Here is a 14938-nt window from a genome sequence, read left to right on the forward strand (position 1 = left end):
GACACGCACACACGCACACACAACGGCAAATTAACACATGGAATACGGGATGAGCTGCTGCTTTGGAAACAGGGTGAACAACTTAATACCTCTGGGTTGCCTGTTGAAGTCTTGAACTGTCAGCAGTAATGTTTTGATCATCAGAAATAAGACCAAGTATAACAGTGTTTGCAGAAGGGCTTGCGCCTGAAATCACTCAAGAAATGAATATACTGAGAAAGAAAGCCATGGATTAGGAATGTATTACTGTCAGGAACAGCTTAAATGGTGTGATTCAGTCAAACTCAACAGAATAAAGGGGAATATAATAAGAGTTACTGAATGCCACGTCCTCTTTGAGTAATCAGCCATCTTTACCAGCCTCGCAGACATCAATGCAAGTATGTCTCAGCCCCTGTCATTTAAAACAGCTACTGTTTTAATGCACCAAAAACTAGTCAAACCCCTCAATTATTCTTCATGTGAATACTGAGTGTGTGTGTGTGTATGTCTGTGCCAGTGTGTGTGTGTGTGGTGCGCATACTCATCTGAAGTCTGTGGTTCGGTATGGTTTGGCGGGTGTGGGAAAGTGTGGTTAGAGCTACACTCACACAAATAGCGGTTTTCTGTATGAGCAGACAGTGAAATTCTCATTTTAAGACAACAACACAGTGTGTACCTCGAGGCTCGCCAGTGGCCAAACCACACAATGTTTAAATCATTTTGGCTTAATTGCTTTTTAACAAGGCTCCCTACTGCGTTGACATTATACATTAACACTGTGGGTGCTGAAAGCTCGCAAGTCTGACAAGTTTGGCCACGTACAACTGCGCCTGTCTCACGAAATAATAATAACGAAATAACTCCATTATGCGCCGTTTATGAAATTAACAACAATGAGAGGTGAGAGGGCCTCCTAGCAACATTCAGTTCTATTTTTAAGCCCCAGGATCTATCGAAATCATATTAAAAATAATGACTTCACGTCCCGGAATAATGTCTCCACTGTGACTAATAGACTGAGCTCTTGTTGCAGACTTGCACAGCTGGCAGATATAGGATGAGATATGATCCCGCGCCTGCATCCAGTGATAGAGCGGTGCATGATCCATGGTACAAACACACGACTGCCAGTCATAAACCCCTTCATTAGGAGAGCCAGACAGTGTGGAGCATGTATTTTACTACACACCCAACATTTCGGATAGAATATAACCTTTGGGCGGGATGCCGTAGGACTGGGCTCACTGAGCTGCTCTGTGTGTGCGTGTGTGTGTGTATGTGTGTGACCTGTCTGTCAGTTAAACCTTACTTTGGGCTCCGAGTACATTTCCAAAATAACAATGTGCAGCATAGAAATTATAAAGCACTCAAGATGTACAATATATAGTTAGGGAAACCTAAAAGCATCCGAGATGACTTCTAAAATGGCATTAAGTCAGATGGCACACGCTTTGCACACACAACGGTCGACGAAGGTATAGAAATGTCAAAACAAAACATCCAGAGACATCCTAATATCCTCGAATTAGCTTGAAAGCGCGGTCCCCGGATAGCTCTGCCTGCGGTCATCGGGTGCCTATTTTGGAGAGGCACGGTCCTAAATAGCAGCAGGAAATGAGGAGATGATGATGGACTTGTACTTCGCTTCGGCCTAAGCACCGCTCTCTGGAAATAGGAGTGATGTGTTGTTTTTCACATGTCAGACAGAAACATGAGAATTATCAGATTAAAAGTTAACAAATTAGGCAAGCGCAAGCAGCAACAAGCCACTCGCATAACCACCATCATTATGGCCCTATGCTTACAGAGCAAAACCATAAAAGTAATGTATTCATTTAAGGAATATTTGAGTGATATTTAATGGGCTGCCACAGAAGACATGAACAACAAACAAAAATCTGCAACAAGAAAAGAGAAACTTCTGACTCGACAATCAGGCTCGGTTAAGTTGAACAACTATTACGTTCATGTTTCTGTTTTGGTCAAAGAGAATTATGAGCGCCATCATTTATGGCACTTACTTACACACTTAGTGGAGGACTAACACACACAAGATGAATAACCGGCCGCGACGCAGTGCCACTAATGTTTAAGGATTGTTGCAGGCGAATGCATTATCATTAATTTCCCCTCCATCAGCAGCCCCTCTTTCTAAACAGTTTTCATCACTTCATTTGCCTTCCCCATCCCATCCCACTGGCAGATGTGAAGCCCCAGCCGTGAGTGTCAGGCGCCATCTTGTGGCAGCGAGTGCGCAACATCTGCCCTCCCGTGAGACTAAACTCTTTCAAGGAAAACTTAATGATTTCTGCCGTCTTGCACTGTTTAACTACTTTCCGCCAATATTTATATGTGCATTTTTCAATTTCTTCATTCCACCCCCCACGAATGCATCACAATATGAAAAAGCAGCAAAAATGACAGATAGTCAATGGTTTATGTAACAATGACTAATGCTTCAGGAAGCAAATGGCACCACATTTCCAAGTCATCACCATATTCATTATCGTCTCTCCGCTTGCGTCCCTGTTTCACCATGTGAAAATCGAACGTTGTGCGACTACATTCAGTATGAGTGACAGCAGGAAATCTCAGGGACTGGCTGATCATTTTCATTTCCTAACTATGGCATTTAATAACATTCAATAACTTCACGAACAATATTAGCTTGGGAACGTTGCTGCCATCAACAGAGAGGAGATTTGGCAGAGGAAAGAATGTGATGCAAAGCCTGTGTGGGAATAACTTGCAAGGAAGGGTTTCATGCATTTTTGCTACAAATATTTTGTTCTTCCTAAAACAGTCCAGTTAAACATGTCCTTCTTGGCCATTTGTCATTTCCTAGGCTGTCCCTAGTGGTTAGTGGTTCTGGATGCTTCCATGCGGTCATGCGGGGATTCAAAAAGTTACTCTAAGCTGACTTCCTCTGTTATCGCTTCGATCACTTCTGACACCCCCGGGGAAGCGTCATTAGTAAGCAGAAGCTGGACGAGGTGCAATCCTAACAGGTGGCTGAGCTGCAGGGGGAAAAAAAGTGAAAAGGTGAGAGCCAAATTGATCACCGGCAAAATGAGTGCCCCGAAGAGAATTCACAGAATGTTTATGAAATGCTCTTAAGTGCAGTTAATCGAGTCGCGGCGGACGGAGAAGCTCTGATGAATTTAGCATCGATCAGGAAAGGCCAGACCTCCTGCAATGGCGTCGCTTGTCAGCAGGAGCAGTGAACTACTGAGAGCTGCAGCTGTATCAGAGCTCGATAAGTGTCTCCGCATTGTAAGCGATACAGAAAGGGGCCTGGGAACAACACAGCACAGTAGGGGACTTCATCTGGCAGTGGCGAAACGAGGAGCGCAACACAACTCGCTGTCTCTGTGCTGCATTTCACGTACACTGAAAGATCACCGTTCAATCTTAATGGACAGGCAGACCACCAGGGATCGATGCCTCGGCTGGTTTGTCTGTGCAGATCACAAAATATACTGAAACATTAAAGAACGTCTTTAGTTTATGTGGATATCTGGGTTTTACTTGAAGGATATCTTTCTAAATATTTAGTGGGTAATAAGACAGTCAATGTTCCTGCAACGTTTGTGAAAGGAGCAAGCTACTCAGAACCTGTTGCATACGGTCCATCAATTCATTGGCACCTGAAGAGGTAAAAATAATCAGTTAACTATTATCCACTCGTAAATAATTAGAAAAAAGCAAAGACTGGAGAAAGGTCTGGTCCCCTGTCTTATTAACATCTTGGTAATACTTCAGATTTACCTTAAAAGCTTCGTGCCGATCCTGAAACCACTGATCCAGAGTCGGTTGTTCCTCTATATGTGCTTTGAATGAAGACAGTTCAGAGATTTACAACGTTTTTCTTAACACAGTAACACAAATTTTACCCAAACTCCTCCATTCATTACCGTAGACCAGCAGGAACAGCTCAGCATCAGCAGGTTTAACGGAGCATCCCGTTCCTGTGTGTGTCTCAGCAGCATGCATCTTGTTTACTGCTCAAATAAAATCACCAAAGCTAAAACAAACACACACACACACACACAGAAAAAAATAATCCCATCTCCTCGCAGTTTTGCTGTTTATCAAATAAATGTCCCATACACCAGATGGTGTACGTCTGGCATAAACACTACTGCACAGCACCCTCTAATGTGACTCCGCCGTAATAACCAACCTGCGACGAGCCCCAGTCTACCCTGCAGCACCAAACTATTCCCATCTGTCCCCGTGCCGGCTGCAGGGCAGACCTGATCTAGTATAATGAGCGAAAAGCCAGAGTTCGCCAAACAACAAAAATAATAATAATGAAACACTGGTTGTTCGTCACGAGCTGTAATTTCACCAGCGTCTGAGGTGTTTTCCTCCCAACTCGCCGCCTCTCTATTTTGTTTCGGGATTATGATATGTATGGTGACATGACTTTTTTCTTGTATTCACATCCTCAACAGATTTTTATTTAAACACTTAAGTGGTGATTATTTTATTTTGGAGTCGGGCTTTGGAGGAAATGGAGAATCCAGCCCTCCCAGGTCTGAGCATGCAGTGAGCAGTGGTGACGGATAGGTATTACGTGGAGTTTCCTCCTGCCTCCGTTGGGGATTTGTTATAATCTCCTTTAGAATGAGTCATAGGTAGATTACCATATCGCCTGCTGTAGGCCAGGATATCCTATATAGGCTATGCTAATAGGTGAAACTCAGGAGGCTCGGTGGGGAACCTGGAGTAACAATTCAGAGCTTTCCTGAACCTGGGAAACACATTCCTCTGCAAGTATGAGCCACTCCTGCTGTGCACACAGGAAATAAAAACTTCATGCTTATGTAATGGCTTGTCAGCTAACAAACATCACTTTACATATTTATGACATGCAGTATTTACCCATGATACAAGTGAGGCTGCCGTGTTTGCTTCTTTTTACACACCATACACACGGGTAAAGATCAATAAACATGGACGTACAAGGCAAACACTAATTTTAACACTGTGGCCTCCCGTGTTTCATTTCAGACAATCATCAACGCACCGTTTCCTCACATACATCACTTGCTTGTAGGTTTCCGAGCCATTTGAATCATCAGGTTTTCAAAACCCGAAACCTCAGAATAACTGATGTGCTGATCCTATTTTTTTTTTTTCCCCAGTTTGCCTGTGTAGCGCAGACAATGATTCATAACCCTGACAGCTTCTTAATTCCTCATGTGGATTATGTTATGAAATATTAGAGATAATAATAGGAGTTACACTCGTTGCAGTGGAGCTGGAGCTGTACTTTTTTTTTTTTTTTTTTTTTTTTGGGGTGCTCTCCAGAATATAATTTCCTGACATCAAATAGGTTGAGATCACCTGAGAAATGTGTTAATGCAGTGGCAGCTGGGAGTCATTAGTCTGTAGGGTTATTATTACACTTCATATTAGTGACACTTGTATATTTGAAAAAAAGATCTGAATCGCAATTCCTATTGAGGTTCTGCTCCTGTTTTACATTCACTATGAATATTTGATTACAAGGTGATTTAATATTGATGCATTTCTGTGATGTTGCTCCCACTTCTTCTTCCTGTCAAATTGAATGTTAACATATCAGGAGCTATGTGGCTCTTTCTGCTGCAGCGCGACTACACCCTCAGCAAGCCAATGAATTTGTTCGCTTGTTAAAAGAGGCATCAGGCGTTTATCTGTATGCATTAGCTCTTTGCTCTGATTAAACTTAGGGCCAGAAACAAGGCCTCTAAAGTCCAGTTAGAACAAGCAAGCTGTCACGAGCTAGCGTGCAGACAGAGCATGACCCTGCACCTTTGTTTGGTGCATGCAGAGCACTGCCAACTTAGCAGACTCCCCGGCGTATGAATAATCACCCTCCATAAAGCCTTAAGAGATTTATGAATCTCTGTGAAGCACGGCCGTTTCTGTGTCATGATTTACATCCACATTGCAGAATTACTGCTGCAGAAAATGACTTCACATAAACACGAACTATGGCAGAAGTTGTTTTGGAGGATGTATAAATACATTTAAAATGAACCCCCAGGTGAAGATTATATGATACAGGGGTAGAGAAATACTGCTCGCCACTTCTGTGATCAGTTCATAAAACTCAACATATCTGGTAGCATGAAATTTGGAGTTTAAGGTCACAGAACATATTTAAAACAAGACTCTTGAGGCTGCGCTAAGGGCACAGTGGCGCTTTGAGGCAAACGCTAACTTAAGTTTAGCACAGTGCATGCCCTGTGTCCTATCGCTGCTTAGCATTTTAGCGTGCTAACACTTGCTAAATTAGCACAAAATAAAATACACAGCAGGTGTTAATGTCATTATTTTGTAGATATTTAGTCATCTAGATGATAAATTAACATTTTTACCTGATGATAGAGCTTTACAAAAATACTAAAAGTTGTTTCATCTTGAGGGTGAACATGTGAAATGTCACGATAAACCATTCAATATTAGTTTGCCATCAGGGGATCACCAACTCACTAAGATTCATGAAAATCTCCACAAAATTCTATGAAAATGCATCAAATACTCGTTAAGATTGTTTAATGTTGAGCAAATTGGTGGACCAAGCAACATTGCCATCCACAGAGCCACTAATTGTTTTAACGTGTGCTGCATCAACTACGAAAGACGACCATTTGACCTCAGCTATTCATCACTAACTAACACCTACTCATGCACCTGAATTTCAAAATAATTAATCGATACCTAACAACCCATTTTGAAGACAATGTTCATGCAAATGTGACCAACCAGGAGTTTATATTATATATATTTATGATCTTATTTTAACCCACTTCTTTTAAGTTCAAATGTGTACATTAATGTGACATTATTTCTCTTTTATTAACCTGTTAAAGACGAATAAGACCCATGCATCACTTCAAATTACGACCGCGTTCCACACGTTTCTCTCTCCCCCTGTACGAGCCCCATACTGATCTCCTCGGATCTGCTTAGCAATTTCCTAAAGGTGAGCAACATTTCATCATCTTTCGACAGTTTGGTTTTTATAAATAATATATGCAAACGACAAGGGAATCTAATTTGAGGAGACACTAGATTGCGGGTTGTCTCAAGCTTAACATTCATTAAGAGGGATACGTCCATTTCTAAAGCTTTAATTTAATCTGCTGAGTGGCACGGTTGTTGTGAAGAGTACAAAAAAAAAGCTTAGGACATAATCCTATGACAGACGGAAATACTTCAGTTATTCATCGGGCCTGTCTTTTATTCCAATTGATTGGTAGAGTATTACAATAAGAGATTGGTAAAGCATGTTCTTGTGTTTTAGAAGATGAGGATGCATTTTATATCCAGTGGTAAGAATTCTGTTTTCATTTTAAGGCTTTGTTAAATAGTAGATAAAATATGTTTTAAAACAGTGCATTTTATTGTAGCCTGAAACAGCTCTATGCACTGACTGTACAGTGGTGTTCTCCTGTCAACGGTGGTATTTCCTGTGAATGTGCGTGCAGAGTGTGAAGCAGGTGGTCCTTTATATAGTCAGTGAGCGGCAGAAAACACAAGACACAAATAACACGGATTAAACCGAGCTGATCTTCATGATTTTTCGCGGATCTTGCTCCCGTGCATTTTTCCATCACCACAGTGCAGAGGTTTATTTTGATCCTTTAGGACACCGGGCTTGTTACGGTGGGAACAAGGTTCCCTCCCGACCTATTTTCTCTGAGCATCTTTTCAAACCATTTCGCTGCGGCTTTCGACTCCTGCTCCTTTCTGAACCGCAGCCGGCAAAGACTCGCCTGGCATTCTCGCGGCTTGATTGACTATGAGACACTCTTTGTAAATGTCATTCCAGATACGTTAGATGTGTCAGTCTCCGAAGAAATAAATTGAGAATGTGTTTTTTTTCCCGCTTACAATCACCGTTAAAACATGTTTTCCCCTCTTTTTTTTTTGCAGTTTGTGTTGACAGGTAAGAAAGTGGGCCTCCTACTCTTTTTCCTACACTCCCCAGCATATTGCACAGCTTTTCAAAGATACAGGAGCTCTCCATGTGCCCGTGTTTGGTGACCTGTCATTGCTTTGCTTTAAAGTGAAAGCCCACTCAGAGACAGCCTGACAAACTTCTCTCTGCAGACTCTGTATTGTTAGTATATTACTGCAGAGCTCTTCCGCTGTGAGGTACTTTACATTTCAGCTCCCTTTAAACAATTCGAGGACTGCATTTAATTTCACAGAGTCGAGTAATAATGCATTTCCGTGTCATCCATGCTACCACAGCACAGCGAGCAAAGGGCAGAAACAGCCGGCGCCTGCAATTATGCCGCACAGTACGAAAAAATAAAATAGGTTAGAGCTTTATTGTTGAATGTGATACATTTTTTTTTTTTTTTTTTTGGTCTACCTTCCATTATCATGACATGAACAGAGTGAATCTGAATCATGTAAAGGGGTTGAAAATACCACATTCTGTAGGTACAAATGTCCATATAAAAACACTCTGGTCATGCTGTCATATTTCGCTGTTGGAAAACAAAAATACAGTGAAATATAACAGCAGCGATGACAGTCATGTGGATATTATGTCTCTAATGTCATATGTTAGATTCTTAATCTCTGTTAGATACAAAATAGACAAAAATAATTTCATATATTTTTCTGGAATTTAAAAAAAAAAAAAAAAAAAATGTTGCCAAGTGATCACAACATAAAATAATCATAGACAATCTAGATTATTAGCAAGTAGAACACTATTAGCAAAATAAGTTTCTTTTTTTTAAACTTTATCATAGACTATATAACCACAATTTCTTTGCCATGATTTCTCTGTGAATGCCTTTAACATCATAGTGAATTAAACTACAATCTCTGTGATCCGTTTCACGATTAAAACAGAACCCGAAAAAAAAAAGAAAGAAAGAAAGCAAACAAGGAGTCACTCAATAAAAAGGCCCGTCTTCTCTGTCGAATAAAGAGTGAAAATTACAGTCAAGCACAGTTCACATAAAATGCTATATTTCTTTGAGGCACTCGTTGCCGTTCAGCTCGATGTCCCGTTCTGTAATAGCCCTGCCGGTGATAAACACTTGGAACGAGGAAGCTTCAACACGTTATGATTAAATTAAATTTGAACAAAAGTGCAATCACCTGTCAGTGGTTGGAGCTTATCCAGCTGAGGCACACATTTTTATGATTATTTTTGAAACCAAAAACAACATGATAAAGATAGGAAAACAATAAAAAAAGGGAAATTAATTTTCTGCATGGCCAGTCAGAGTTTTGTCATTGGTATGTGCAGGCTGTTCCAAGGTCCCATCCACAGTTCCTCCTCATCTGATAATGTGTGGTCACTGTGGGACTCCAGTGTCTCCCTACTGTTCTTGTGGTTGTCAACAGAAGTCTCTTGCTCCTCATTGACGCAAGGGCCGCTGCTGTTTCTGTCAATTATGGCCTTGGCAATGCTGGTTTTGGACCCGAAACTTTTGAGCTCTGTAATGGTTGAACCCAGGGAGCCAAAAGACGACCGAGTGTTGAGGTTGATGTCCTTGCTGAAGGGAACACATGTAACTATTCCGTTTTCTGTTTCGTTTCCCGAACCCTCGGTGCTATCGGGAAGGGGTTCTTCGTGAGTCACACCCAATTTGTCTAATTTTTTAAAATGCTTACCCAGCCGGCACGGAGAGCCCAGCTTTAGGTTGTTTAGATGGGGTGGCCGCCTCGTTCGGACAATTGTGCCGTTCTGGGATAGGTAGACGTTCCCATTGATGTTGCTGTGGCTGTTGGGGAGTCTGTTCCGCTGGGTCTCCGTAGTGCTCTCCTCTCCTGTGGAGGTGGTGTCATTCTCTCGATCTACCGCCAGCTTAATCCGCTTCTTTCTCCCAGGCTGAGGAGGAGAGAGCGGAGAGCTCGATGTCAATAGAAAGTATTATATAGTCGAGTCTTGCAAACAAAACACAGCAGATTCAGAGGGAATTCTCACCAAGATTTACGCCTTTGTTTGGAAAAGATAAATACTGAAAAATTTAGTAAAATGTAGTCCTGTGTATTGGACACATGAGGACTGAAACAGATATACCTTCCTCAAATCTCTTGAACTAAACCATGAATGTACATCCAAACACATCCAACAACAAAGTAGGACTTTTGAAGAGGTGTTGCTATTCTACTAAAAGTGTTCAATCAAAAATGAAGAGAGAATGTCCAGAAAAGGATCAAGTATTTGCTTTCTGGCTGAAAAGTCTAACACTATAGTCTCTCAGAAAGTAATTTCAACATCACAGGAAAACCCAGAAATATATGACACCACTGCAACATGCAAAACCCAGTAGAAACAGGAGGATAATGTTATACAAAAAGCAGAGTCAAAAAAAAAAAAAAAAACACAAAGAGAAAACTTCAAAGAGAAGAATGAGTCAAAGCTGGAAGAAAGAGATTCAGATATTTTGCAGCAGGAAACCGCAGAGGTTTTTCCTTGCTAAGGGGAAATGAGGAAAAAGTGGACATTTGAAACACGCTGTAGAGGCAGGCAATATTTCTTCACTCCCATGCAAGAGTAATTGATTTTATTCACTCTTACTTCACAGTAGACAATATATCTCTCTAGAGGGCGGTTGAGCTTCCTTCAGACTCTGAATCAGCATCCGACGTTTCTCCGGTTTCTCCTGAGCTCTTTGATGGACTCCCGGCTCCTGATCCAGAGCCGCTGACTGAAGATTTGTCGGAGGATATGGCGTCCTCGTCCACCTCGGTGATAGGGGACAGTCCTCCGTACGTCTCCACGGAGGTATCACCAATGCTTCTGACCTCAGAGCTGTAAGGTGGGCCGGCGTAGGAAGTAGAGGGCCCAGGGTCTCCAGACGCCACACTGGACCTCCTAGACGACGCTTCATCACTGTGCTCGCTGGCAGACTCTTTGCTTTCGTCAGCTGTCTCAGACTCTTCCTCGTCTTCCTCTTCTTCACTCTCCTCTGTGATCGTGTCCTCAGATCCACGGCTCAGGACCGACTTTTGGGAACGGCTGCGACTGGTTGACCGGGAACCAGCTGAACTCTCCTCACTGCCCAAGGAACTTTGGTCTGTCATCTTACTGCCGGATGAAGACCTCTCACTGAAGTCTGAACCTGATCTTTTTCTCTGACTGGATCCTCGAGATGAAGAACCTTCACTTCCTGAGCCTGAGCCTGAGCCTGAGCCTGATCCTGATCCTGATCCTGATCCTGAACCTGACTCTGCCTCCGTCTCGCTGGCTGTCCCTGTCCCTGACTCAGCCTCGCTGAGTTCTTCACTGGACTTCTCTGTGGTTATTACAGAGGATCTAGTTCTTTGTGATGATCTAACACTTGAGCCAGACAAAGATGCAGCACTGCTAACGCTACCACTGCCGCTGCCACTGCCACTCTCGCTCCCCCTACTGGTCCCAGTAGCTGAAGATCTCATAGAAGAGCGAGCAGAAGACCCACTTTCTCGGGTGCTCCCAGAAGCCTCATCCTCCTCAGACTCTTCATCAGAATCTCTCTCTGTTGCTGAACTTTTCTCTGTTGCCGTGCCCGTTCCCGATTCAGTTTCTTTCTCCGATCTGGACTCTTCCTCAGACTCTGAATCTTTCTCAGTTTCGGACTCTTTCTCCGTAGCTGATGATTTCTCTGACTCTGACTCTTTGTCCGATTCGGATTCTTTGTCAGTCCCAGATTCTTTCTCACTGACAGATTCCTTCTCTGTTTCATCGCCCTCAGATTTTGACTTGCTTTCCTCGTCGGAGTCCTCCGGCTCTTCATCATGCTCTTCCTCTGAGTCCACAGTGCTTTCGTTGGCATCATCCCGGTCTAAATCTACTTTGAGGTAATCTCTGTCAATGCTGCTTTTTTCTGAGGATTCCTCATCGGAGCCCTTGTCCTTACTGCTTCCACCTGCTTCTGGCTCACTCTCTGTCACACTAATAGACACTTTAGACTTCTTTTCATCCTCACTGGTTGCTTGTGAGGCCTCCTCGTCTTTCTCACTGCCTGTGGCTGAACCACGACTCACACTACTAAGTGACTTCCTCCGGGCCTGCAACCTGTTGCTTATGTTGATTTTCTTCAAAACTTTGCCAAGCCTGCTGCGGGTCTCAGACTTGCTGTCTATTGGCCCGGTAAGAGCTGGTCCGTCAGTCAGACTCTCCTGGCTGTCAATACGGCGGGCTGACATCAGTTTGGCGTAATCCTTGTCCTTCTTACCGGCGCCAAACATCTTGAACATCTTGGCTTTCTTCCATGCAGAGGGACCAGCATCAGATGGCTGTTCTCCTCCCTTGCTGGCCGCCAGGAGTTTGCTGAGTTTCATGACAGACTTCAGTTTCTTGGCAGCCTTAGAAGGCTCACCCTCTGCTGCTGGCTCAGCTTGTTCAGGCTCTTCCTCAGGCGGAACGTCTCTAAATGCAACCCTCTTCGGTGCACCTCTACCCCGCATGCCACCGCGGCCTCTGCCTCGGCCCTAAGACAGTCATATTTTATTCAGCAAACATTTCTTAGAATGTCACAGGGTCGACACCGCTGTTTGAATAATACACTGGACACACAACCTATTAAGGCAGTAGTTGACATTGTTGACATTATCACTGAAAATATGACATTCACATCCAAGGAACGGTAATACCTCAGGGCCATGTGGACTGTAGTAATACCCATCATCCTCCATGATCACCTCCCCGTATTCATCATACATCGGAGGTATCAGCCTCCGTCTACTGCCATACTGAGGAAAGTCATACCTGAGAAATAAATTCACACAAGACATAAAAAAATGTGTTGTAAGTGACTGTGGACAATATTATCAGTTGCTTATAGCTTTAATAAAATAAACCAGTTACAATGAACTGATATCCAGTAATGTGCTATGTGTCATTTAACACAGTGATGGTCAAGGATGATCACCGGGGCCTGATATTAGTAATCTGGCATTAAACCCATAAACTTAATTCACTTTCTTTTTTCTTTTTCCTTTTATCTAAAAGGCCATTTTCAATAGGCCTTGTCCAATTGCTCATAAAAGGCCTCACCTTTTTGTGCTTGTAATTCCTCTCGTTATTACTTTTAATTCGCCCTCCTAAATAGTCCTCTTTTATATCAGTCTGGTCTCATTAATTACTGCGTCTGGTCCCTTTTTTGTGCCTCCTCCTCCTCAACCTCTTAGGCCAGATGGGCAGCAACAGACGTGGTGGTTTGCTTCACTTTTTTATTTTCTCTAGTTTACTTTTCAATTAAGGACGAGTACAATGAGGGGAAAAAAACCCACTGGAGTATATTTACCTATGTTTTTCAAAAGAGCCTAATAAATGACAAGAATGCGAGCACATGCTGAGTAATGCCTGAAAGCCCATTTAAATACTTGAATTCAATCAGGCTACATAAGTCTTCTTCAATGCGCTGTTCCGCAACCTTCATCAGGAGGGCATTCAAATAAACTGGTTAACCATCCTCACAAATAATCCAGAGCCAGAATACACTGCTGCATTTTTCAGCAGTGGATGGTCGACTGTACAAAACATGACAGTTAATCAGCATCCATCATTAGGTTCTTTTGTATTAGCTGGGTGGACGTAGCTTCACTCGCCTGATATTTACGATGTGAATAACTAGTCTTACTCTACAATGGTAAATTAATGAGATGCCTGGGGCGAAGAGACCAGTGGCAGTTTGCGCCGCTGCCACCTCCTGAACGTCTGAGGTCCGCTGTGAGGATCACACAGTCTGGTGATTGCTAGATTAAAAGCTTAACTGCTGGTTACGCGTGCATCTCATTCCAAACAGAAACCCCGATCAAAGGTGTCCAATCACAGTGACGGTACACTCATTTGCAAAAGCTGCTTTCACAATGAAGTTTGTGACATATCATTAGAATATAATTACAGCTTGCTGCAAGTGAAGCCCTGTGCGATTCAGACACAGTAATCAGTGTTAGTAAAGGTGACTTGAAAGGGAGGCTGATGAGTAACTACAGTGGCAATTACAACACCTAATTTCACTATGGATAGATTTTTTTTGTTAGTTTTTCCTTTTTTAAGCCTGCTAGGTGCAAACGCTTTCCCCCGTTTTGATAAACTGGCAGCGTAATTCCCCAGAGTGGTGCAAGTCACCTGCAACAGAGTGGCAGCGTTTAATGAATAACAATTTCTCAGCAGCTGTTACGGCTTTGAGTTCCATGTTTTTCCTCTTTAGAACATATGGGCAATGTTACAGGCAAGCCAAAACACCCTCTGTCCATTAAGCTATGGGAAACACTTTACCCAACTTATCCGGCAGGATAATTTATCTCATTTCACGGGAGCAGAGAGTGTAAACGCTCGGGTGGTATGTGATGCTTAAGGGGACATCATTTTGATCTGAACTTCTTTTGAAACGCTCTCGATCCTCCAAGGACTTCAGCAAGGCAAGGTTACGATAAATTAGCCCTGAAGATATAATTTTTTTTTAAACTCGAAGATAACCGATGGAGATCAATTTCATGGATTACAGTGCGACTAATGAGAGATGAGACAGTCGGCGGGTTGCACACTCACCCTTGGTCATAATTATAGTAGTCCTGTGAGTAGTAGTCCTGGCCTGGGTCGATACCTGACTCCATGGAGAGCTCCTGCATTTCAGAGAGGAAGACAGACAAATTACTCAGCACTCCTCGGAGAAAGACGGCAAATGAAGAGCAGCAGCAGCATACAGGGTGAGTAGTACTGTGTACAGCGCAATGACTACAATCCCTGTGAATTAAGAAAAGCAGGAGGGTTTCTACCTCAGGTCTCAGAAGAGATGGCCTCAGCAGTTGCTGTTGCTGCCAAAGATTAGTACAGAAGAAGGATAAGGCAATGGAAGGAAGGGATGCTCAGGAGAGACACAAACACAAGGAAGACTTCTCTATATTTGATTTCAACTTCAAAGACAGAAAATGTTGGTCTGCCACTGCTAACTCTAAGCTACACACAATGGAGGGGGTAAGGTGAAAAGACTGGTAA

The 14938-nt window shown here is 42.8% G+C and overlaps 1 protein-coding gene across 1 annotated transcript in view; it reads right to left on the reverse strand.

The window, feature by feature from the left end:
- Window positions 1-7349: 7349 nt before the first annotated feature.
- LOC311499936 (protocadherin-15-like) overlaps window positions 7350-14938 on the reverse strand; it is a gene marked incomplete at its 5' end in the record, with an annotated part of 128798 nt that continues 121209 nt past the window's right edge. The window contains 5 exon segments of the mRNA XM_084561076.1: window positions 7350-9880; window positions 10564-12426; window positions 12589-12703; window positions 14492-14565; window positions 14719-14807. Of these exon segments, the coding sequence (XP_084417202.1) occupies window positions 9227-9880; window positions 10564-12426; window positions 12589-12703; window positions 14492-14565; window positions 14719-14807 (2795 nt within the window). The 3' untranslated portion in view covers window positions 7350-9226.

Source organism: Chelon labrosus (assembly GCF_963514085.1).
Source record: "Chelon labrosus genome assembly, chromosome: 15".
Lineage (NCBI taxonomy): Eukaryota > Metazoa > Chordata > Actinopteri > Mugiliformes > Mugilidae > Chelon > Chelon labrosus.